We start from the raw sequence: 25,887 nt of genomic DNA, 5'->3' as shown, positions 1-25,887 counted from the left end.
GTTGCACAAATGACCTTTTCAATACTCAGGATGCACTGAAAGACAGAGCTCAAGTTAATACTGAAAAAAAAAGACACACCACCACATATATATAGATACGTACATACATATATACATTTAGACTAATTTTTAAAAAGATTACACAATAATCAATAGTTCCAAGCTTTTCCATGTAAAAGGTAGAGCTGCAAGCTCAGAGAAATTTTGTCTTATCTCACAAAACTCTAAAATACTATAAAAACAATAAAAAAGATTCAACTCAGAGAAAGGAAAGCAAAGGGAAACTCTTACAGAATTTTATTATTCTCAGTCAAGGGCAACATCAGGAAGACTGGAAAGTATAGAATGAATGTAGTTAAGAAAACTGGAGTCTAAAGCCAATAGGACGATAGAACATATTTTCAAAGCTAATAAAAAGTTGAAATGTTCAAGATCAGTTGAGTTTTGTACCACATACTGGAAGCATAAATGGACCAATAAACTGCTGGTTATTCCTGAGAATTTTTGGAGGACAGAAGATAGGAGACATCCCAGTATTTGAATAGGTTAAAAAGGTAAAGTCTTTAAACTGAATCCCCAGCAATATTTTAGAATGAATTGTTAGATTGTTTCTCTGTACTTAGAAAGGCAACAACAGGTCATTTAGGGCCAACATGGCCTCACTAGGAACAAATCATTATAGGAGATATACATCTTTTCCTTTAATGAAAGGATTATAGGATTGTGGTTTAGGGCAGTGTAGTTCATTTAATGTTTCTCAATTTCAGTGAAGCAGATATCATAGTTTTTCACGATATGTTGTGAGTAAAATATATTATTTTGGACTGAATAATTATTAAGATATGTGAATTCATTAATGGTTAAACAAATGACCCAATAAGAACAGCCTCGTGCATAACCTTTAAGGATGGGTTGTAAAGTTTTGAATTTGGTTTTATTATAAAGACTTTGGTAGAAGATAAAGAAAAATACATGCTTATGGCTTTAACAGATCGGCAGATGAAAGGTAACTGGTAATTCTGTTATGGAGGAAAAAAGAGAAGAATTTCCAGTCTAAAAGATTTCATTAGATTCAGCCAACAGACTAGAATGAACAAAATATAATTTAATTTGGAGAAAATATAAAATCCCAAGTTTAATTCAAAATTCTACTGCAAAAGCGCAGGCTATTATCACCAACTACCACTGTCTTACCTACAGCTGGCAAATGCTATCACAGAAGTTTCCTGACACCTGTAGAAGCTGCCTTGGTATGATCTGACTTAAGGACAATTTTATTTTGAAGAGGAGATTCGAAGCAGAAAGAAAATTATCACAATTTTAGATAATACACAATTTAACATTGAAAATTTTACTCTCCCTGAATTAGTCCTCTCTGGCAAAGACAGATGTCTGGCAAGGAGAAAAGACAAATTTATTCACTTATCAGAAGTGTGGCCCTTAGTGGATGGGTCACCTTGCCTGGGAGAAGGGTAACTCAGAGTAAGGGGCAGGCATGTGACCACAAGGCATGGTGGAAGTGTGGAGGCTGAGGTCAGGTAAGAAAGAGGCAATGGTGGACAGGGAACATGGTTCAGCTCCAGGGGAAGGCATGTGGTCCTATTTGTCTAAGCTTCTCATCTTCTTCCTTAGCTCATCTGTGGTCTCCCCATGCCAATGAAAGGGTTTGTGAGAGGAGCAAGTTAAGTTTCTGGTTTTTTAATAAGTTTCTGTTTTTCCCATAGGAAAAAGAAAGGAACAGAACCTTTGCCACTAAACAGGAAGATCAGGCAGTTGTGTTTGTACAGGGCTCCCAGGAAGGAAGGAGGAGGAGTTTAGACTAGTGATAAGATCATAGCTTCCAGCCTCTTGGTGGCTTTCCCTGAGCCTCTGGTCTTGGGAGTTCTGGACCAAAATTCATCCCGCTGGCTTTGACAAGGGAAAAACAAGACAAAAGAAACAACAGAAAGAGAGAAGAAAAAAAAAAAGAAAATGTCCCAAGTTACCAATCTCTTGTTTTCTTTATTCCTTCTGTTTGTCTCTAGCTCATCTATCCCTCTGCAGTGGGTGCTTTGTTTAGAGGAGTAGAAAACCATTTCAATAAGATTCCTAAATATTTCAGTTTCTGCATCATCATAGCCTTAGAGCATCCTCAAAAAAGCATAATGCCTTCATGGGGTTTCTTTCTTGCCTTTATTTTGTTTTGTTCATTTGTTTGTCCTGAAATATAGACACATGTTTTTCAATTGATTCCACATAAAAGAGATCCTGTTTGAAAATGCTTACTACCAAATTTACAAATGTCTTGATAAGAAAAAAATAAGGCCACCTGGAGTTAGTTTTATTCAGGGAGCACATTTTTTTTAGTGTGTATTATTTTGGAGTTCAGTATTAGAAATGGTGAGACGGATCTCAAGTAACAGAGGATTCTCAACAACTCAATATTTTGATCCCCTACTCCTTACCCTAGCCATGTTATTTATAAACCATTTCTCCAGCAAATTTATCTGCTATACCCAGTGCCACGTGCTCCAGCTTTTTTTAGTCCTGCATTCTGCACCTTCATTCAGCTTTGGCTGTAGTCCCAGCCCTCTGGCTTGGATGTACTTCATGGCCTGGCAAGAAGAGCCCTTTGAGGTTAGTGGGGCCTTGGTAGGGAGGAGGAAAGAGGAGAAAGCCTGGAAAGACACCTTAAAGCACTGAAGGCCTGAGGGATCACTCTGCTTTTGGACTTTGGCTTCCATTTTGCTTTCATATGTGTCACCTATACAAAATGCAGCCACTAGGACCAAAGACTGAAGAAAATGAGACAATGGATATGCAGAGTACACATCTCTCCTAAAAGCAGGCATGATACCACCTTACCATGGATGAATCCCTGAGTCCAACTGTCGTATTCTTATCACTGAGCCAATTTCCATTTTCCAAAAGAATTACAAATACAAAGAGATTGAGTCATTAAAATGTTAAAATGTATTACATGAGAAATAAGCCTTCTCTTGCCATAAAGCCCATTACTGTTGGATACAGTCACTTTAGTGGAAAAGTGTACTTGACTATCAAAAAGCTTGGCACCCTTGAAAGTATGCACCTCTTCTTTTCTTCTAAAGATTTTCACTGACAATTTTTAAGTTGGGAGAAAAAGAAGAGGAAGCTGGGTAGATTGGAAGGAAAGCAAAGTGGGGTCAAAGAAAGCAGAGGAGGAGGAGGAAAGGAAAACATATCTGAATTCCACTAAACTGCATGCCTTCTGAGTTATCTTTCTTTAGTTTTATAATAACCATAGCTTACATTTATTGAGCATGTATGAAAAGTTCTTTAAGTTTATTGACTCATTTAATCCTCACAACAACCCCATGTATTAGGCACTATAATTATCTTCTGTTACATATGAGGCAACTGAAGCACAGAGAAGTGAAGTAGCATCCCTGGGGTAACATAAGGATCCTGGTAGAGCCAGGATTCCAATCCAGTCTGTTCTCTTTACCATCTCTCCTTTATTGGCCCCGTGCTAGCCAGCACCTGTGCTACTGGTCAGGTCAGCAATGCCAGCTGAGATCCCTTGTCTCTCAACCTTACTAGCTCCTTTCCCCACCCAAGTTTGCTATAGGCATTACCACTGTACATTTATTATTTTATTCATCAAAAATTAAAGCTATTCCTTGGCATCCTGAAACTTCAAGGGTTAAAATTTGGGAGATAAAGTTTTTTTTTTTAGTTTTTCATTTAAAACAAGGAACCTAGTTATAACAATAACAAATGCAGCAAAAGGTGTATACTTATGCTTCTGATACCCTGCAAGCTCATCAGTGCTTCGCTACAGGAAGGAAACACAGGAGGTTGTATGGAATATTCTAGGCATGAGGATTGGATAATGCCTGACTACTCAGAGCTCAACCTTCCGCTACCTAGTCAGACATGCCCTGTACCATAAAACTCTAACACGCACACACACACAAAATAAAACAAGAAGTCATTATTTACATAGGCCTATTTGTTTTATAAAAGGATTAATCTAGGATCCCTTTAACTATGACAACTTATTATTTGCTTATAGGCTATTTATGAAAGAGAAAAACCACAAGAGAGAAAACCGAACTGTGGGAATCCTATGAGCTGAGCACCTACCGGAAAGGGAGGTAAAGCATCATTCATGCAAGCCAGGGGAAAAACAGAGTCAACCGGTAGCTACTTAATTTTAATCAACATGATTTTCATCTAACTATTCAGGGGCTTCTGCTATTGTATAAATCAAGGCACAGCTCACAGAGTTGGAAAGTCTTTGAGGAATCCTTTGGACGAGCCTGCTCAGCTGAGGCACTTAGGTAATATAATCCTGGTTTTACGGGCACAACTGAGGCCCATAGGAGTTTATTTACCTGACCAAAGCAGCAAAGTTTAAAAATGACAGGAGGACAGGGAGCTGAAATCCATATGCTAAGTATTACTCTTTCCACACTCTACCAGTTCTGCATAAAGGGTGGGTTTGATACTCAAAGCATATTCTCTTATCCACAAAGCACTGTGTTTTGTACCTTCACAGAAAAAGAAGGCAGTTATGTGTATGTGTGTGTATGTGTGTGCGTATGTATGTGTATACATTCTAATTAAAACCTTAAATAGGTTGTATGGGAGCATGTCAATAATGATAATGGCATGCAATGGTAAAAAAAAAAAAAAAAAAGAAAAAAGCCCAGCTAAATAAAATCTCACATTGTTTATGCTTCTTAAAGAAAAAAAAATATTAATAAAAATCACTTGCCAAGATATTACTAATCAAGAATAAAGAAGACCATGAAAAGCCACCACTCAAAACGGGTAAAGTCAAGCTGCTTAGTAATCATGCAGGATCCTGTGAGGGACGGACACACACATGCTTTACATCAGTGTTTGAACTATGAGTTCTGCTCTCTTGGTTAATATAGATAACTATTTTGTTTTTCCAAGCCTGCAGGAGTATATGGCATCTATCCTGTGAAATTCAGCCTCAACTTTGCATCAGTTGAGGCTTTTGCTCTCTTCGCCTCCTACCCAAACTTACTCCTGACCAAAGTTCTCTGCTAAACAATTCTGGATGCAAGAGTATTAAAAATAGGAATTGGGGATTGTGCAGAGACACACTTATTATTAAACACTCATTGAAAGAAAAGCCGAATGATTTTACTATGAATATAGTGCCACGAGACTTATTATCATTTACCATCGAAGTTATTATTTCTTTATTACTAAGAAGAAGACCAAATAATCACTAAACACTAAAGCACATTAAAGAAAGACATGAGGGTTTTCCGTCAGCTGGACCTGAGTTCTAGTGCTAGCTTTTCTACTGTTGTGTGACATACCACAATCTTCTTCTTTTTTTTTTTTATGACAAAGGACATGTATATACTTTATTTATTTATTTATTTATTTATTTATTTATTTATTTTTGAGGCAGAGTCTCACTCTGTTGCCCCAGCTAGAGTGCCATGGAATCAGCCTAGCTCACAGCAACCCCAAACTCCTGGGCTCAAGCAATCCTTCTGCCTCAGCCTCCAGAGTAGCTTGGACTACAGGCATGCGCCACTATGCCCGGCTAATTTTTTCTCTATATTTTTAGTTGGCCAATTAATTTCTTTCTATTTTTAGTAGAGACGGGATCTTGCTCTTGCTCAGGCTGGTCTCAAACTTCTGATCTCAAGTGATCCTCCCGCCTCGGCCTCCCAGAGTGCTAGGATTACAGGCAAGAGCCACCGTGCCCGGCTGACATGTATATACTTTAACATATTATGACAGAAGCATGCAAAGAAAAAGCAATATATAAAGCACCTTTATTAGTCTCAAACTTATTTAAAAATCATGTCTACATTACTCAAGAGCAACCCACTGTGCAACCCACTTCAGTGCCAGAAGCTTACTGGCACAGGCCAGGCAATGGTTTGGGGCCAGTTTGCCTTAGCATGGGACCCACAATCTTCCTGAACTCTCTTAAACTTCAGTTCCTCGTGGGAAAAACAGGACTACTACTGGACCTCAAAGAGCCTTGGAGGGATGCAAGGAGAACATATCAACTAAGTGCCCTTTACACTGTCAATGCTCAGTTCATGTCAGTCCCTTTCACCTGGTGCCTGGAAGCTTCTATAAATCCTTACTGTAAACCGTTAGGTGTGTGTGTGTATCATAGTATATATATATTATATATATTACACATGTATATATTAAACTATAGGAAATATTTATATAAACACATCATTTTGCAAGATTTATAAAATCCAAAATATTGGAGGTAGGGAGAACTACTGGTACCTTCTTTTGCAAGAGGTAGAATGTAAGTCAATGACAGAAGAAAGGAGGGACAAAGAAGCAAAATATCGGTGATCTTTTCCAAGTAGATTTCTGAAATCTGGAAAAAGCCCATGAATAGATGCCACGATCTTTATAAAGCTCTGCTCTAAATGTAACTTGTGTGCAAATAGTGTCCAAACATCTTGAGGCTATCCTAATGATTCCTGGCATAGCTGTGGTTTCTGGACATCTCAGCGGAGACCTGCACTGACCTGTGTGAGCTAGCCGGCTCAGACTGGACACTCACCTGTTGTTCCCGGTTAAATATTTTGCTGCTTGTCAGCACCTCCACTAGAGGGCAGCAGGTGGAAAGGAGAGGATGTCAAAATGGATTACTACTGATGGTTGGCCGTAGCAGTTGTCAAGGTGGAGTGCAAAGTAATGGGGGTACAAGAGGCAAGTTGGCTGAGTGGAAAAGGTGAGAGTTTAGTAATTACTGAGTTCCATTTCTAAGTGAAGCCAGGGATGGGAGGAAATAAAGAGTTCATCTCTAGGAAGCTGGAGCCAGGTTTCCCAAACCAGCTAATAATCAGACTCATGTTTAGAGTTTTCCTCAAACAAACAAACACACCTAACACACAAACAAATGCCAGGGAATCACTCCGTATCTTCTGCATCATAATCTCCAAGTAGGGGACTTGAGAATCTCTATTTTTTAGGAAAACCCTCCCAGCTTGGTCTAAGGAACAGTCGAGGGACCTATGAGGTCCCTTCCAGCTGAAGACTAACCTCAATGACATATATATGCTTAAAGTGACCTTCAGAATAATGGTAAACTTTCTACTTCTTTACCAACTTGTCTTCAGAGAAAGAAGGGGTAGAGGTAACTGAAATTTCTACAGTGTGGGCTGCAATTTATAGTTTTCAGAATGCTAGGACAGACACATCTTTTCAACCTTTTAATCCTCACAAGTCTGTAATCAGGAAGATTTTAAAACTCCATTAATAGCTGGGGAAGCCAAGTTTCAGCGAGGTTGCCTTATCATGGTGAGTCCAGAAGTCAGGACTTTTGACTGCACTTTATTCCTCTATATCACTATGTGCAATGCCTCTTCAATTCTGTTCTTACCCACTTCAAATAATTTAGTGGAACTCTAAGAATGATGGCCAAGTCCAAGTTATGTGCAGCACAGGAATGGGGACAGGATTAATAGAGAGAAAGCAGTGCTGTCAAGAGCAATAGACCCATCCTGCTCTTGCTTCTGGTGCTCCAGGAAGCAGTGGGAAAATACTCAGTGGTACTTTGTGAGTGAGAAAGAAAGATGAGGATGTATGAGTCAGGGACCACACTTCTGCCACAGGAGAAAGCTGAGTGATTTCATAACAGTCTTATATCAACCTAATTTATATACCTCAAAATCTTCTTTCTGCTGACGAACACTTTGCAGTGAAGGATGGAGCAGAAATTTTCTATTTTGCAAGGTTTCAAAACAGACTCTCAAATAGATCCCACAACTCAGCCGCTTGCTGTGAAAGGCTAACCTACAGAGGAAAGCACATCAGAGAAGGAGGCTTTGCTCCTTCTCCTGCCAGTAACTGCTTCAAATCTTGGGTAAGTCATACATCCCTCTGGGCTTGGGTGTCCCCATCAATCAACAGAGAGGTTTGGTTCTGATGCTTCTAGCCAGAGGGACCACAAAGACATTTAGTTTAGCTTCGTATTATTTTTGATTAGTCTCTAACATTTAAAAACAAGGAAATTCATATAATATATTCAAGATCAACTTTTAGGTACACTCAGATGAGGAATAAATGGGATAGTTTTTCATGGCCCTTTCCACCTTCTCAAGCATTAGATAATTTAATTATTTATTATTTTTATAAGCTATTGTCTGTATCACCATGTCCCCTCTCCAACCCACGAGCACACACATATCCTGCTAATGAACAATCCAGGATAGCATGGATTTTTACCTCTTTTGTTCACTGAGTCATTGGAAGCAACTAGAATAGTACCTGGCACATAGTAGGTGCTTAATAAACATTTGTTGTATGAATTAATTCCTGGTAACTTTACAAAAAGGATCTTTATTTCAGGCAAGGAAAGCTAAAGATGACCAGCTCGACCCAGAGATGAGACATGAATAAGTCCAATGAGTTCCTCATTTACAAAATCATAATACAGATTTCATAGTGAGATGCCAAATAAAGGATATTATTGATACATGTCTATGTCTATATATGCTGAGTTTGTTTTTCATATTATAAATATAATTAAATTGAGATTTTAAAATGTTGGGCAAATTTTCACAAAAATCCTGAATGTACCCATAGATCCATCTATAACTCTGTTTGTTTCACTTGTAATGCTTGAAGAAAAACCCAGCATGGTATGATCATTTTAAAGGCATGTGACAGTTCAGTATGTGGAATGTTCCATATTAATGTCACCTTAATTATGGCAGATTGATTTCTCTGGTGGTAAAAAGCAGGTCTTAAGACTGATGAAATTTAATATCACACCAATTACATTAATTTCAACAACTGGCTTTGCAGTTTTCATACTCTCCTGTACTCCCTTTAATACATGTTCATGGCATGTATTAAAGCAACTCTTCCCAGTTGCTTTACCAGCCTGTAATTCCCGAGGCTGTCAAGGGAGAAATGACAGGAAGCATTTGTTGGAAGCACTCAATGTGACTGTGCATTCATGGGGATTTGTTAACTGATGTTTAAGTTGTTGCATTCCTCATAAACAAGCATGAGTGACAGGCTTTAAGGGTGATCTTCCAAAACAAATGTGACTCATAACCATTAGTGCAGCACATGCTAAAGCTCACAACTCTTGTTCCGTTCAACCTGTGAGTATATCTGGGACATGGAATAGGTCAAACTGTAGAGGAGATTTAAAGGGGAAAGTGCTGCAGCCTTTAATTTAAATGTGGCTCCATTAAACACATTAGCTTTTATGTGAAATTTTCTTGCTAATGAATATTTAATGTGGAACACCCTGGAACAAAGTTTGGAAATACTGGTAGTTTAGTGATGGTCAAACCAATTTCCTTGGTATTAGCAGGTAATTACTTAGGCAGAATTATTTCTATCAGTATATACAATGTCAGATTTAGAGTTTATAACAGGTGCTCAGTGTTCATGATGCTCTGAATGTTTCTTTCTGAATCAACAGAACTATGACCTAACTCTTCCAACTTGAAGAATATACTCAGGATTGAGCTTTGACCTAGTATTATTCCCTAATGTCTCTGATACTTAGGGAAATCTGGGTTGAATTTGTTGCTTTTTTATTATTATACTTGTTTGACTGTTTGCTATCATTAGAGCAAATATGAAAAACGACAGGGTAAAATAACAGCAGTCTATGACAGTTTCAATTCTTAAGTTGCTCATTCAGATATGGTATCACTTTAATGGTGGCCCTGAAAAACAATAATACTTTAAGCTGTGCTGAATGCTGACTCTCAGCATGCACCTGAAGTACTTCTAGCAAAACTGCATGAATATATGGCATTGTGTAAAAGAGCATTAGTCACAGTCAGTCAGTTGGTAATTTCTATCATAGAGCTTTAGCTGTATGGTCCAATTGGTTTTCTATGATTTGGTTCAGAGGCAGCTTTTCCTTTCTTGAGAAAGAACATTTTGTGCATGTTATATTCTCTCTCTCTCTCTCTCTCTCTCTCTCTCTATATATATATATATATATATACACACACATACATGTTAGCACATCTAATATGATCTCTTCTTTTTCTTATAACCTCTTTGTTTACTTGGCAAATCTTTGAGTCCCTTAAAGTTAATTTGTTTATAGATATCCAGTACCTGGTTCCAAAAATGTTAGATCAATGAATGAACAAATTGGCCAGCAAAAAGAAAAGAGGTGTAGTTTAACTATATGTATAAATACTTGTTTTACTTTTAGAAGCACTTAACCGTGTTTTATCTAATTTGATCCCCACAACAATCCTGGGGACTGTTAGTTCAATAGGCAACCACTGCATAGAGACCAGTGGTTCTCAAACAGATAATTTTGACACACAGGGGACATAACAATGTCTGGAATCATTTTAGTTGTTACAGCTAGGGAAGGGGGGGGTCTACTGGTATTTAGTAGGTACTTCTAGGTCACAAATGCTGCTAAACATGCTAAATGTACAAAATATTTCTCACCACAGAAAAATTATCTGGCCTAATATGTCAATAGTGCCAAAGGTGAGAAACCCTCCCCTCCGATCTTTGGAAACTATTAAAACCATATGTTCTGTGAGTTCCTGTTCAAAAATATTTTTATGATTCAGTATATCCTATAAGAAATTACTTAGTGTACCATAAAACACTATGTCTTGCTTTGAGTCATCTTCCTCAAAAACATACAAACTAAACCAAAAACCATGAAAATAGCAAGTTCATGGTTTGACTTCTCATTTCTGACCCAGGGTGAATGCTTGGTTTGCCAACCCTGTTCCTTTAGAAAAGGCACTTGGGTGTAGCTAACAGATGGGTACTTCTATGCATTTCAGGGAAAATGAATTCGTTGTCTGAGTTCAGTTAGAAAATTTACAAGTGCAGCTAGATAGGACTAGGTGGATTAAAATATCAGCTATTTAAAAGAAACCCCAAAGTCAAAATGCTAGCAAGTTAATTCCATATTTTGCATTTGAGAAAAACCGTCCATGAATGTGAGGAAGGAAGCATGAAGTGATTGTACTGCTGTCATGTAGAGAACCATAAAGAGGTTGCTGGAGATCTTTTTTGCTTGTTACACGTGAATATCTTTCTGTTACTTATGGCATACAGTAGTTTCTCAACACAGTAACCTAATTATCCTTGTCCTTCCCCTCTTGATGAGAAGATAAATAAAGAATAGATTAGCCTTTACTGAAAACCTTTTACCAGTAACTATGCCAGCTACTTTACATGCTATCTCATTTAATTCTCATGGATGGCTTTCTGAGCAAGGACAAATGGATAAAGAAAATGTGGTATATACACACAATGGAGTACTGTTTGGCCTTAAGAAAGAAAGAAATCTTGTCATTTGCAACAATATGGATGAACCTGGGAGACATTATGCTAAGTGAAATAGGCCAGGCACAGAAAGACAAATACTGCATGATCTCACTTATATGTAGAATCTAAAAAAGTCAAACTCACAGAAGCAGAGAGTAGAAAAATGGTCACCAGGACTGGGGTGGGGAGGAAATGGAGAGATGTTAGTCAAAGGATACAAGAGTTCAATTAGACAGGAGGAATAAGTTCTTGGGATGTATTATACAGTAGAGTGACTACAGTCGATAATATATTATATATTTGAAAATTGCCTCAAAATTTTTATTTTTTATTTGTTTTCTTAATCGCATGACAGATTAACTGAGATAGATTTTAAGTAATCTAATCACAAAAAGAAATTGAAGTATGTAAAGTGATGGATATGTTAATTAGTTTGATTTGATCATTCCACAATGTATACATGTATCAAAACATCACATCATATACCATAAACATATAAAATTTGTATTTGTTAATTTTTAAAAAAGATAGAGATGGGAGTACTGAGAAGTGAAATGATATTCTCAGAATCAAAGGGTCGAAACTGATAGAGCTAAAATTCATACTTATATATATTTGATTCCCAAAAGCTCCATTTGATCTATGATATTATTTTACCATGCTATCTAAACAGAACTTTGGCTCCTGACTTAGCATCAGAAATAGATGCCCATTTGCTTTCACAAAATTAGCCACATCTCTTAAAGTTTTTCTTTAAAAATATATAATATTTTATATAATATAAATATTATTATAAGTAATATATTAATAACTAATATAATGTCATATAATATTCATATTACAGACACAATAATGAGACCTAACACTGAAAGTCTAAGTACTATATTAAACTTAATGAATCTGGATCTTAGAGGATTTATATAGTTCATGAAATCACCTCCTGTCTTCTTGATATTATAATTCTTTAGCTAGGCTGATGAAGTAAACCAAATTCAACTTCCAGTTTTAAGTTTTAAGTTCCTATAGAAGTAAATACTCTAGTTAGTTCACTATCATGAGAATCCTGTTTTAAAGTAACCAAAATTATTTTAATTGGCATCTGTTACAACACAATTATTTCTGGGCAAAAGTTTAATCTAGAATCCCTAGATATCAAAATCCAAGTTCTCCTGACTTTTATCTCTTGGGAAGTGCCTGTCCTTGTCCATGTTCACATGTTAGTCCAATACCGAACGGCCACAGTTCTGAATGGCCACAGTCCCAAGCAAGCTCCTTAGCACAGCCGTAAAGAACATAAGGTACATCCAAGCCTGACCCTACTTACCTCCCCAGCCCCGCCTCCTGCCTGGCCCACTCAACTTTATTTCTGGTACACCCTTGTTCTGTTTCATAGTACCTGTCACACCACAGGACATGAGAGGGGGTCAGATGGCCTGGGTTGAACCCACACTTTTGGCATTCACTAGCTATGCAGACTAGTTACTAAATTACTCTCGGTGTCCTTATCTAAAACAGGGTAATAATGGAATCTTCCCCACAGTGTTGCTATGCAGAGGAACTGAGATAACATAAAGTACTTAGAACTGAATCCAGAATAATATTAACCAGGAATTTTAACTCAAATGTTGCTGTAATTGCAATGAGTTAGTTTTAATTCTATCTCTCCATAGCCTCAGCCCACCTGGTGACTAACTGAGAAACCGTGCCTCACTCTTGGCATCGTGTCTGCCATGGCGCCAATGTGTACTGAATTGAATCGACTGGCCCAGTGTCACGCCCAGCATCAGAGTCAAGTCACCACAGACCCACTTGCTGTATTAATCAGATTTAATTTTATTAGAAGCACAAGAACTAGAGCAGTAAGGTTGCATTAAACCCATCCTCTAAACATTCATCGTTAAAGCTATAAATATAGAACAGTATCCCATTTTATAAATGTTTATGCTATTGTGTCTTAGTTCTATCATTGATAACATTTTAAACATTAGAAATGTCTTCAAGACAGTTTACTGTAGTCATTACTAAAATTGCCTTTAGCTTTCAAAATTTCTTTGTTCAAACAAACTGATTCTTTTAGGCATATATTGTTACAAATAAAATTCTACATGTCTGTTCAGTTTGTATGTTTACTTAGGTCTCAGGTTTGCAGTAACTCAACTTGAGGCCAATAATACTTACCAGTTATTGAATACTTTTGTGATTTTCCTGTGTAATCTCAACAGGTGCTTTACTTGTATTACACCTCATTGGAAACTTTTAAGAAGTCTTTCCCCCCACTGCAGATGAGGAAACTGAGGCCCAGAGAATGTAAGAATCTAGCAAAGTCACCATAGCAGGTATTGTGTTTTGCTGATGCAGATCCCTTTACCATTTTTGTGCACACAGGCTTCCCCCGAGCTTTCACCCCCAACATCGAGCACCCCTGTCTGTGTGTCAGCTGCCCTCGGGCTGCTGGAACCAGCTTCACCTGTTCTTGGAGAGCTCATAGTGTCCAGGAAGTTACATCCTCCTGGGGTCGGCCCTTACCCACCAACTGCGGATGATGTGGACAGCTCAAACACTGCTTCCAGAAGGGACAGAGTCAGATACCCACCTCCACCCACCCACCCCACCACTGGATAGTACTTGACATTACACCTTTGGTTAGTTTCTTTACCTTCCCTGTCTCGTTTCCCTACTCTCCTATCAGTTTCTCCCAGGAACATTTTCTAATAATTCACTTTCATATGAATCCTCGTCTCAGCATCTGACTTCTGGGGAACTCAACCTATCACACAGTTCGTAAATGGGATTCCAAAGCAGTTCTGACAAAAGTCCAAGATAACTGCTCTGAAGTCCCTGATCTAAACTGCTTCTCCTGACCACAGCAGAGAAGAAGGAAACAGGAATCAGATGTGACTGGTGTGGAGCCTGCCTCTCGCTGGTCTGACTCCTCAAGCATCTGCAGGTTCTCTGAGGACCAGCCTCTCCTCCCAGGGAGGAGGGAGCTCCCCACCACTCCCTTTATCCTCCGGCAGGATCAGCCTCTGTCTGATTGCTGCTGCCCCACGGAAGTGATAGTGGAGGGCAGGATCGGCAAATCAAACTGAGCTCCTATCAACCAACTTCAGAAATCAATCAGTAATTTATTATTTTATTTATTTATTTATTTGAGACAGAGTCTCACTTTGTTGCCCAGGGTAGAGTGAGTGCTGTGGCATCAGCCTAGCTCACAGCAACCTCAAACTCCTGGGCTCAAGCGATCCTCCTGCCTCTCAGCCTCCTGAGTAGCTGGTACTACAGGCATGCGCCACCATGCCTGGCTGATTTTTTCTATATATATTAGTTGGCCAATTAATTTCTTTCTATTTTATAGTAGAGACAGGGGTCTCGCTCTTGCTCAGGCTGGTTTTGAACTCCTGACTTTGAGCAATCCGCCCACCTTGGCCTCTCAGAGTGCTAGGATTATAGGTGTGAGCCACCGCGCCCGGCCCAATCAGTAATTTACACAAGACTTACTAAACGTCAGCTGTGGGCTCAGTGGTGCCACAGTCTCATTTCAGCCTGGAATTTCAGTCTCTCCCCTTTCCCCTCCGCTTCAGTGACCTTCTCCAACATCAAAGCCTTCCGACCTTGGGTTAATAGAACCCATTTCCAACCAACATGTTGTAGAAATCAACCCCCAAAATTAACAGGAGATGGTTTCATTATAAATATATCTCATGTTAAAGTGCTTAATATCTTCTATTTTTGTCTTTAATATTCTTCTATTTTTTTCCCTTAAAGTAAGTTTTTAGACCTAAGAATACCAGCTTTTGACAACCATCTACTGGAAATAAGACAAAACAGCCAGGTCATACTGGAAAGTAGTTATGATTTTTTGCCTTTCACACCCATAATGGCTATAGTATACACATCAGTTTGACAAGCAAATACACCCAGAGAATCTACAGAAGTTAATCTACTTCCTTCAATTCCTCAGTAAGAACATTCCCAGAAGCCATTCAGGCTTAATGATAGCTGCATAGGGAGAGAAAGGCTAGTCAACCATGCTCATGAAGTTCAGAGCAAACATTCAGAGCATGGTGCTGACCTGGCTAATGAAGAAAGTTGGGCACCTTGGTATATATCAATTTGTCCATGCAGCCGGGTGGTCTGAGCATGGCACCTCAGGTATTTTGCTGCATTCTACTCCTAGCAAGCTGATCTGGCCAAAATGGGCCCTGACACAGGGCAGGGCTCTTCAGCTGACTACCTTTCCCCTGTCACCTGATTCCTCTGCTTTCTTTATTTTTGACATCTTAAAGCCTTTGTATGATTCCTCTGCTTTTTTAAAACACATCCGTTCCCCAGTAGATACTGTTAAGAAAAGCATGGCTCCTCTTGCTCCAACCAAAAAGCAGCGTAGCAGTGGCAGGTGGAGAAGAAGGAATGATATGTTCTAAATGTTAGGAGGTCACAAAATGGTCCTTTCCTAACATCTCATTTTTGGGGAAGCCAAGGTTCCTCAAAATATAATACAGTAAACATCATCAATTAAGTCTTTCTAAGGTGAACCTATTAATTCTTACACATAGCATATGGCTATTAAGAAGTCAATTATTATTTCTCCTCCCATAAATTTGCAAGGTTTTGCTAAAAAATTAAAGGATATACAAAATACCATTTTAAAAAACATTCACAGATTAAGAAATTAAGGATTTTATCAATACTACATTGACTTTTTTTCTTTATTAATGTCCTTTCTTATTTAAATGAGTTAAGTTCTATCTCTTATAACAGAATAATTTCTAGTTGATAGACTGGAAAAAATACTTGCAACAAAGTATTCCTTAATATCTTAGTATATAAAGTGTTAAAGTATTCCTTGGTATAAAAAGTATTCTTTTTTTCTTGTTTTCCCCTTTTTAAATTTTTTCCAGCATATTATGGGGATACAAATGTTAAGGTTACATATACATTGACTTTTAACCTTGAGAGTTTCATATTTCAAGATCAACTCTCATTGGAAAATTAGAATACTCCGATATTTAAGGGATGGGGTTAAGAGAATTGACTCAGCTATTCATAGGATCCCTAATCAAGATTTTGTAATCTAAAGTTCAATGTCCAAAGGGGCAAAGAAAAGTTGGATTTGGGATCTGCAGTTTTCATTATGTCTGTCAATATTTGAGGAGATTTAATCAGGTAGGTAGGGTAGAGATAGAGGTGGTGTCGGGGGATGGTGCAGACTGGTTAGTCCATTCAATGCAGAATATTGGCCAGTGGCTGGGGTGTGGAGTACAGAGTTCAGTCACGGAGAAAAAGGTTGGCAAGACTGAGGATGGGCATCAGGCTCCTAGATATCAGTGTTTAGGGCAGAAGGTCCTAGTGGCATCTGGAGTATATAAGCAGGAAAATGAAATCATTTCATCCCCAGAGAAAACCCACAAATCCTAGCTTCTACAGTTGTGTAGCTATTTCCAGACCCCTCCCACTGTAAGGGAATATTAATTCAACCCCTGTCCTGCTCAGGACTGGAGACAGAGTGCAACAGTGGCAATTGTGGGAGAGGATTGGGGAAGCCCAAGTTCAGGATTTAGATACTGATTCATTTATTCACCCAACAAATACAGGAAGATCCTCCTCAGCATGCTAAAGAATAGGGATGGGATCAGGGATAAGCAAAGCACCCTTTATGGATTTTAATGTCTAGGAAATTTTAAATACATAATACTTGATTATACAGGACATGCAACGGCCATCTTGTCAGTCATTCAAAAACAATTAAATTGCATTTATTTCAAGCTCAATCCAGACTTGTCATACACTCAAAACACAGATGTCATTACAACTTCATTTAAAAGAGGGATACACAACAAATGCCATCCACCACACACACACCCTTCTCTACCTATTCCCTGTGCCCTGCCTCTTGGTGAGAGCTTCTATAAAAACATCCTGAAACATTTCCCCCATGGTTGGGACATGATCGCCATGCTCTAATACCTGCAATCCTGCCGTGAAAATGTAATTCAGACACTTAATTTTGATGCTTAAGGCCAGTTGAGTTGTTATATAAACAGAAACAGAGATTCCTGATAGATGTATCTGATGAAATACTGTAGATTTATCTTGTGAATTAGAGACGAGAGAAAACTGATTTGCAGCTGAAGCTGCAGAAGTGCTCCAAGCCCCAGGATCTCCCGGTCTGTCCAGCAGTCACCAGACAGGGCACTAAGAAATACTGGCTTTGTATGATCAATTATATCACATTTCAAAGTGTGTTTATGTTCTACATCATCCCTGACTTTATGCTGCTAAGTACAGATGAGGAGGAAGTTTGCTTTGGATTTGAAGATGACACTATTGATACCATTTAAAAACCCATGTGAGTATTGCCAGAAAAATGAAAATGAGACCACAATGCCTGCTGATCAGGAAAGATGAGGGTGGTCCTTCGGGTTGTGGCTGCTGGTGACTATGCCTAATGACAAGGTAGGTGCACAGCAGTGTGCACCAGCAGTTGTAAGGAGCTGAGGCTAGGCCTTAACAGGTGTCCTTGTTGACAGCTCTGAAATGCCTAAAATTCATATACTGTTTAAGGTTAAAGTTTAAACTGAACTGGCTTTGGGAAAATAATCCATTGACTTCAATGCACAGTGAGGAAAAAACCACCAATTGCAGGTTCTTCTTGACAGGGTTTTCCTAAGGAAAAGGTTCTGGATGGCAGAGGAACCCTTTGTTATGGAGAATGATCTCAGGCAGAGGCTGGCTGGGCTAGTCCAAGCTGACATGGACTCCTGCACAGTTGAACCTAGCCAGAGGTAGACAATCAGGTGTGTCCATGAACAGGTATTCTTTGCCAGCATCACACACCCAAATACGTTACATCAACCTCATTCCTGTCTACCCTATAACAGGAGCCCTAGTTCAGGCTACTGAAAACCAAAGTGGTATAGAGACATTCTGCAAACCAGGACTGGCTCTTGTTCTGTAAGAGTTGGCATCTAAGGTAGAAGACCAGAAATACAGTTCACCAATGGCATGTGTGAATTTAACATTCAAGGTTTGGACTATTCTTGGGTGGTCCCAGTCCTCCAATTTACTAATTAGCTGAGGTGTAAACCTAATCACTCACAAATGCCAACATCTCTGTAGGGCCAAGTCACTCAGCTACTTTAGAAGCCTAACTACCCTTCCAGATTCTGCTCAGCACATAGCTCTGCTGCTCTCAACTCATCCTGCATATATTTTATTGCATTTCATGAGGTAAGTACATACTCTAGCAATGATAAAATATTTGGGAGTTTTTCAAGGTCTGGGGATATAGTCATAAATGTCTAGAGACTACAACAGGGAGGGAATTGAGAGCACAGCAACCCACCACACAGCAGCAACCCACTACACAGCTGTACTGCAGAGCTGAGCACACGGCCGTGGGACCCAGCCTAGGCACAGGTAAGAGGAGTTTGGGGCAACTGTACAAAAGTCAGGTGGCTTAGACACTGCTGTCACCCAGCCTCAGCATGTCTCCTCCCTCATAGAGCTGTTCTGTGCAAGTACCACTTTGCTGTTAATAGGCTGAGCTGTGTTCCAGGACTGCACTGCATTAAAAGTGAGTCATTGCCGATGTTGGTAACATTAACTAAAAATGTGGAGACTTCGAAAAAAGGGATGGAGCAAGAAGGCACTGACAGCTCCCAAAGCCAAAAAGCCACAGGTTAATTTTACTCCAAGTACTGATGATTCCATCTCCTCAATCTCTCTCTCTCTGAGACCCATCTATTTTTATCACTTCCAACACATATTATCTCTCTCCTGACCTATTACCATCACCTTCCTCATCCCTCTCAAATTCACTTTTTCCTATTACTAGTATTATTTCCAAAGTTAAAACCTAACAGTATTATTACTTACTTTAAAACCCTTTAATAGCATCTAAGAGGATCACAATTAAATTATGATTTTCTTCTCTTCTAGAGACTATGAGTTCCTTAAAGGCAGGAATATAAATTTAAAATTCCTCCTTGAATCCATAATTGGGCTCAATAAAAACTTGGTGAAAGACTGTTCTGTGTCAATTTCTGCAAAGGTCTATGCTCACATCTTCCACTGTCATAATCTAGATTAACCTGGCCTACTGTGACCTGCCGTGACCTGCTGAATCCAATGTCAAAGCCTATTTGTGATACCAGGAGGACGAGGTGACGTATGATTGCTGATGTACATGGACTCAGGCCATGGCACTAGACCAGACCATACAATTTCTTCTTACCTCTGGATGATGGTCAAGACAGCAGCAATCTAAAGCTCTGTGGCTTCTTACCTCACTTCCAGTATGAATGGAAGGCCTTGAATTGTTCATTTTTGAACACACTTAACAAGGTACACCCTTTACTGTTCACCAACTGCAACCATGACTCTAAAACTTGTTTGAAATGTATCTGATATGTCTTGGAAACCTCTCAGGGCTTTGAGGAACCTCCACTATAGTGGAATAGGGCTTATTAAAAATTTAAATGTTCCTTCCACTGTGCCATTATTTCCTATTTGTTAACAATGAGAACAGAAGTGCATTTTCTTTCAAATAAGTCTTGTGTCAGTTTGCATAGGTTTATGAAAAATGTTCAAAGATATCCAGAAAACATTATTTTGGGGATCCTGGTTTCCTTATGACATGACATCTCATTCCCAATAAGTTTCTTACTTTGAGTGATAAAGAATTTGCAGAATTTATCTTTAGAGTGATAAAATACCAGTTATGTTTTTGCCTGCAAGCCTGTGTGTGTATGTGTATATGCACACACACTATATATGCATAAAATATACATATATAATTATACTTAATATACATAAATATTACATATGCCATATATAAATATAACATACACATAAACACAAATAATGTTCTCTCATGTAGCTAGCGCTTTTGCCTGGCCCACAATTTTGAGGACTATTACTTGCTAGATAGGGCATACACTTCCTCTCTCTTTTCTTCCTCTCCTAATACTATCCACTCTTCAAGGCCCAGCAAGTCTTCCTTTTTCCATGAAGCCTTGCCCATCTCTAGGCCTTCTATAATTTGACTCAACTCTACTGACCTAAATTTATTTCCAAAGGGAATAATTACGAAGATAGTTCCCATGTACCACACATTCTGGCCAAATTAATCCTATGCATTCCATAAAGTGCCCAAGAATATTTGTTGAATGTTAAATGCAGGAAATAGAACCATTCATTGCCTAGCCCTGTCTATAGTATAAACTCAGTAACTGAATGAACTATTCTCCAGGGACACCTCATATCTATACCTGTGCATTTCTGTTTATGTTGTTGCTTTATTACATTGGCTGTTCTGGGAATAAACTCTTGTTCTTCTCAGCCCTTTAAAATCTTAACCCAGCATTCTAGTACCGACTGAAATAATGTCAGCCTCCTTCATGAAGCTCTCTTTAATTCATTACAGCCAAGGTTACCCTACCCTCCCATTTTGATAGTTAATATACACTGCCTGATTTGTATTTCTTGGAATATATACCCAATCTCTTAACTCATGACAAATTCCTTAAAGGAAGACTCATTGTATTCCTCATGGCCCTAGCTTCAAGCATCAAAAACAGAAAGCTCTTAAGAAAAATCTGTACATTGACTTTATTGAATTAACTATTCTAGTCCACTTTAATTTATTCTTTTTCAGAGCATCTTGACCATTTGTCTTCATCACACAATTTATACCTTACAGCTGTATAGTCTTTCATTAATCCTTTGCACTCGGATGTCGAGTGTGGATAATGTCGAGTGGATAATGAGAAAAAAGCAAGCGAGTGCAAGGGTTAAATTCTGGAAGTTCTTCATGTCACAGCTAAACCAAACTTCTTTGGGGCAAGAGCTAGTCTACTTCCACCTTAGGTTACTGAGGTCCAAGGGGATGCTCAGGTGTGGACTCATTTAAATAGTAGAGACAAATGACCTAATTTATAATAGGAACTCCTTGGAAGAATACTTATCTTCATCAGATCTTTATGCCCATTTCTCATTAGCAGTATCATTCCAGCAGCAGCAATCTGATGCAACCAGTTGACAGGACAAACATGAAGCCATTTGAAAATGAGGCATTGTTCATCATTCCTGATTTTGGTAAGAAATTCTCCCTGAGGCTATAACCTGCTTTGAGGAGCAGATATAGAGGATTGCGGAGCAGATATAGAGATATCGCTCATATTAAGGATGAGCGATAGAGAGAGAACATCTATTACAACACTTCAGCTAACATGATGGCACTTTCCAATACTTAGTTCTCATTAAATTTCCCACAGGGCAGTTAGATTTAATAACAAAAAAATCCTCTCAGGGCTAGTATATTTCTAATTGCTCATTTGCCCAAGCAAGAAAAACCCTGCTCAAATGCCAGCTTTCCCCAGGCATACAGATCTGTCATCTTCTACTAGCTCTTGAGTGACTTTTCTCCAAGTGATGCTTCCATGATGACTTACCGAGCACTGCTTGGTGTACACATACACATCTTTCACTAATCAAACTGAATTCAAGTAAATTGTTTGTAAAACTACAGTAGCATCTGTTTTTAAAAAATTCTTCACCTGTTATTTAGTCTGCCTTATACAACTGGAGAGAAATAAAAATAAAATGAATTGGCTGCAATCTAGACCTGGCAGAAAAAGAAATACACAGGCCATAAATGTCATCTGAGATTGACCCATGTCATGTCATGTGCTAACTTTGGCTGAACCCATTAGATAAGTGCCAAGAACTAGCGAATACACAAACACAAACACACACACACACCCCGAGGCAAGCAGGTACACACATGCTTAAACATGCTCACCTATATCTTCTTATGCAAACAACATACCCCATCCTTAATAGGCCATTTTAAGGAAGTAATCTGGAGTATGCACATATTTGGAAAGAGGAATTTTGATTAGCTCAACAAGAAAAAAGTGGATGAGAAAAAATGTTTTTGCTTTGCTAAATTACTTCCTATGTGTATGTACTGGTAGGATATGTAATTTGTGTTTACTATGAACCATGCATTTTCTTATGTTCTGCTGTCCCCAAAACAAGCATACCAAAAAAATCAAACAAAACTATTAAAAAGCAAAACAAAAAGCAAACGTTAAAAACCAACTAATGATGTTTTTTCTCCACTCTCCTTATGAAGTCAAAGGTTTACTAAAATGCTGAAGCAGCTGAAATAGATGCTCTTGCAGATTCTCTAGGTCTAAAATGAAATTTGAGATCTATTCTCTCAGCGGGAGATGCATTTTAATTTTCTTTAAAGATTTTCTATGCCATACTTTTCATTTCACAGAATTTTAAAATTCCTCACATCTTGCCCAATATAGTGAAAGTCACCTTAATGAAGAAAGAAGAGATTAAACTACCATGACTTTGGAACAGCAGAGGATCTCAGCTGTAATTCTTTGGCTCAGAACCAGGGTCTAAAACCAGCCATGGGAAAAGCTGCTGAAATGGAGCCTGCAATTCTCTCCATGTTTGACTTGCATAGTGTTGACATTATAACACCAGAGAGACCCAAACATATTTCAAACAATTATAACTTATTTTCTATAAATATTTTTAAATTGCTTTAAAAAATAAAATAACATATTTTACCCTTCTCATTTTCTAAGTTACTGTGGTCACCCTCAGCAGCTCACTACTACAGATTTATTTTTGGCTAGAAGGTCAGGGAGGACATCTTAAGGTGCTAAGTCGGCTGTTAAACTGTTGTTTTCCAACATGAGTAGTGTGGTGAGAAGGGGAGTCAGCCACTCTTAAAGCAACAACTGAATTCAGTGTCATAACATGAAAGAAATATGTTGTTTCCTCTGTTGAAACCCAGGAAGGAAAAATACCAAGTACTCAAGAAGATCTTTAAAAAGTACTATTCCTTAATAAGCACAGTTTTCTTTCTGGACAGAAAAATTCTTCTTCCCTTTCCATTTCATTGCTCTTCCTTGTTTCAGTGATGTCTGCTATGAAACACAGTTTAAATATATTGAGATTTCTCTACCAGGAGAAGGCTGTAAAAAAGGAGGGAGGATTACAGAGATGGCCAAGGAAGCTCATGATTTCTGGGTACATCATTCAACCATTCCAGGTGTCTCTTCCTTCAAACTAGCAGGAAAAGTAATTAATCATCCAGCCAGTGAGAGGTGAAATTCATTTGAAACCTGCAATTTCCTCCTCAGAGAATATGATTAACAAGCCTAAATTCTGAGCTCTGAAAATAGACTATGATATCCTTAGTCACAGATGAGCTGAGTGAACAGTAGGTTAATAACCCTTCAGTGCAATTTCAACATCTCTCCCAGAGCCTGAGGACCAGAGACCTGGCTTATCTTCAACATAAATGTCCTCAGCATGATTTGTGACATTAATTTTTGACATGAAAACATCAGAGGCCAAAGCGAACTACTGTATTCCTCCTAAAAGATCTACAGAAAAGCCCTCCTAGTTTATGATTTTAAAAGCTAAAGCAAGTTTTGCTTGTCTACTTTTTTGCAGTCACTTAAAACTTGCACCTTTTAATTAAATCATCCAAAGAACTTGGATATAACAAAGTTCAGTGTTGTTGTGCAACACTGGGGGTGGGAATGGGAAAGCAGAACTCACCCTCACTCCCAGAAAAAGCATCATTCGAGCCTGCCAGTGCCAAGGTCAACAGCAGCTGCCAGAGATCCATACCTGAAGGACCTGCAATCACAAAGAGAGTAAGGTAAAGCCAAGCAATTAAAAGCAGACCATTATGAAATACTGTTTAAAGACTGCTTAAACCATGAATGAGCTGACATGTCAATTCTAGAAGGAATCCTAGTCTTTCATTGCTCTAGAGTCATTTATTGTCATACTTTTCATGAACACAAACAGCAGGTTATAATACATTTTACTTTCTGTGAGTGCCCCCCTCAGGAAATCACATGAACACTAGAGATTTTCACATCGTTGCCCACAGCCACAGAACCACCTCACAACCAATGACCCCCACACACTGCTTCAATAACAGGGCCAATGTGGTTCCCTTTAATCTAATCTGGAAATAGAAAAACTTGTCAGCAGTATCACCAAGCATGGGACCTTGAGCTGGACAGACTATAAAAGGAAAAACAGAGCAGTCCACTGTAATAGTGACATTTCTTAAGTCTGTTTTCCAGACTCTTGTGAATAAAAGAGATCAATCAACACTCAAAACACTGTGCTAATGAGTCATCCTAAAGAGTTTATCTAGAAGAGAAGCAGGAAGAAGTTGAGAAGCAAAAGAAAATTGTGTTTAGGTATCCTCCCTGGGACATGTTATGTCCTTGTGGGTTTTTGGTTTTATTAGGAATGTGGGTATTGAAAGACCCAGGAAATGTGAACACCTCAGACACCAAGAGGGACCTGTTTGGAAGCCCAAGTGTGGTCACACTTGGAGTCCTTCAGTCTAAGGAACAAGGGAGTAGATAAACAAGCCTCAGTCAACACACACTGTTATCTAGAGGAAGGAAATAAGCTTTTCTGGATAAAATATACCAGAGTGTCCATGTCCAGGATCTCTAGGGACAAGTCTGGGCTGCTTGAAAATGGATTCAGCACACTGCCTTTTGCAGAGCAGTGGCTGCCTCTGACAACTGCTTTACAGCCCGAAGCTGCTGCAACATTTCTATAAAATTGCGCTATTTACAAGTCACTCAGGCATACCTGATCATTACACCAGCAACTCCACTAGGGCCCATACTGGCCTCACTTTTATTTCTGTGTAAACTTCACCATAATGAAATAGCCCTACTTGGTATCCCTAATAAGGCTGAAATGATGAACAAAAATGTTTGTTTTCATGGGCCTACAGGCATGGTCTTCTGGCAATGGCTGTGTAATTCCTAATAGAGATAAAATGTCTGATGTTCTATACTTTCACTTCTACACAGTGAACAACCTATTTTGTTGTTGTTGTTGTTCCATATAACTTTATGTTTTTAAAAAATTCTTAAGAAAACACATCTCTACATGAACTGAATTTCTTTCTGCATCTGAATACTCATGTGCACACCCACAAACATGAGGAGTCCCCCTCATACGCAGCCTCATAGAGTCCTTGATAGGATCAAGTGTGAAAGTGCAGATGAACACACTTTGTCAACTGCAAGATTTCAAACAAATCGGTGTTGTGTTTATTACGACATCTGTGTTTTTCATTCCTAACCTGGCAGGCCCTGGGCTGGTGGCCTTGCATCATCCTTGTCTACTTTGCAAATGTGAACCACTGAGCATCTCTCCCTGTGTCCTTTACTCCTAGGTGAACAGGCTATGTAATCAGTTGGAAGCCTATGGCAGAAATACATTAAAAGCCTAAAAACAATTATATTCTAGGCTGAAAATGTCACCCTGTTTATAACTGCACATTTTCTTTTGATTTTTTTTTTTTTTAATGGGGAAAGCACTGAGGGACTGGAAGCTATTTTTACTGTTAATTTTACTAGTCATCCCCCAAGACATTTAGTGTCAGAGAAAGAAGCCTCCATTAGCACCTTCTGTCCTGATATCAGGTTGTGACCGGGAATCCCCAGTTCCCAGGCAGCCTTTTTTGCTTCCCAACTGAGTAAGGAAGGCATGAACAGGTTTGCATTTCTCCGATGCCTGCTTTCTCTGGTTTGG

At 38.8% G+C, this 25,887-nt stretch overlaps 1 protein-coding gene and 1 long non-coding RNA gene across 5 annotated transcripts in view; one reads left to right on the top strand and one right to left on the bottom strand.

Moving 5' to 3' along the window:
• GHR (growth hormone receptor) overlaps positions 1–25,887 on the bottom strand; it is a 256,405-nt gene that overhangs the window by 113,405 nt on the left and 117,113 nt on the right. For all 4 annotated transcript variants that reach the window (XM_012777771.3, XM_012777772.3, XM_076007995.1 and 1 more), the window contains one exon: positions 23,869–23,949. In XM_012777771.3, coding sequence (XP_012633225.2) covers positions 23,869–23,938 — 70 coding nt within the window. In that variant the 5' untranslated portion in view covers positions 23,939–23,949. The remainder of the gene's footprint in view (positions 1–23,868; positions 23,950–25,887) is intronic.
• Positions 7,597–23,874, top strand: LOC105878382 (uncharacterized). The gene is made up of 3 exons (XR_012921676.1): positions 7,597–7,855; positions 12,942–19,617; positions 21,273–23,874. It is a non-coding gene; the product is annotated as an uncharacterized LOC105878382 (long non-coding RNA).

The sequence above is a fragment of the Microcebus murinus genome, chromosome 11 (assembly GCF_040939455.1).
Source record: "Microcebus murinus isolate Inina chromosome 11, M.murinus_Inina_mat1.0, whole genome shotgun sequence".
NCBI classification, from domain to species: Eukaryota; Metazoa; Chordata; class Mammalia; order Primates; family Cheirogaleidae; genus Microcebus; species Microcebus murinus.
This window is presented reverse-complemented; position numbering and strand designations above follow the sequence as displayed.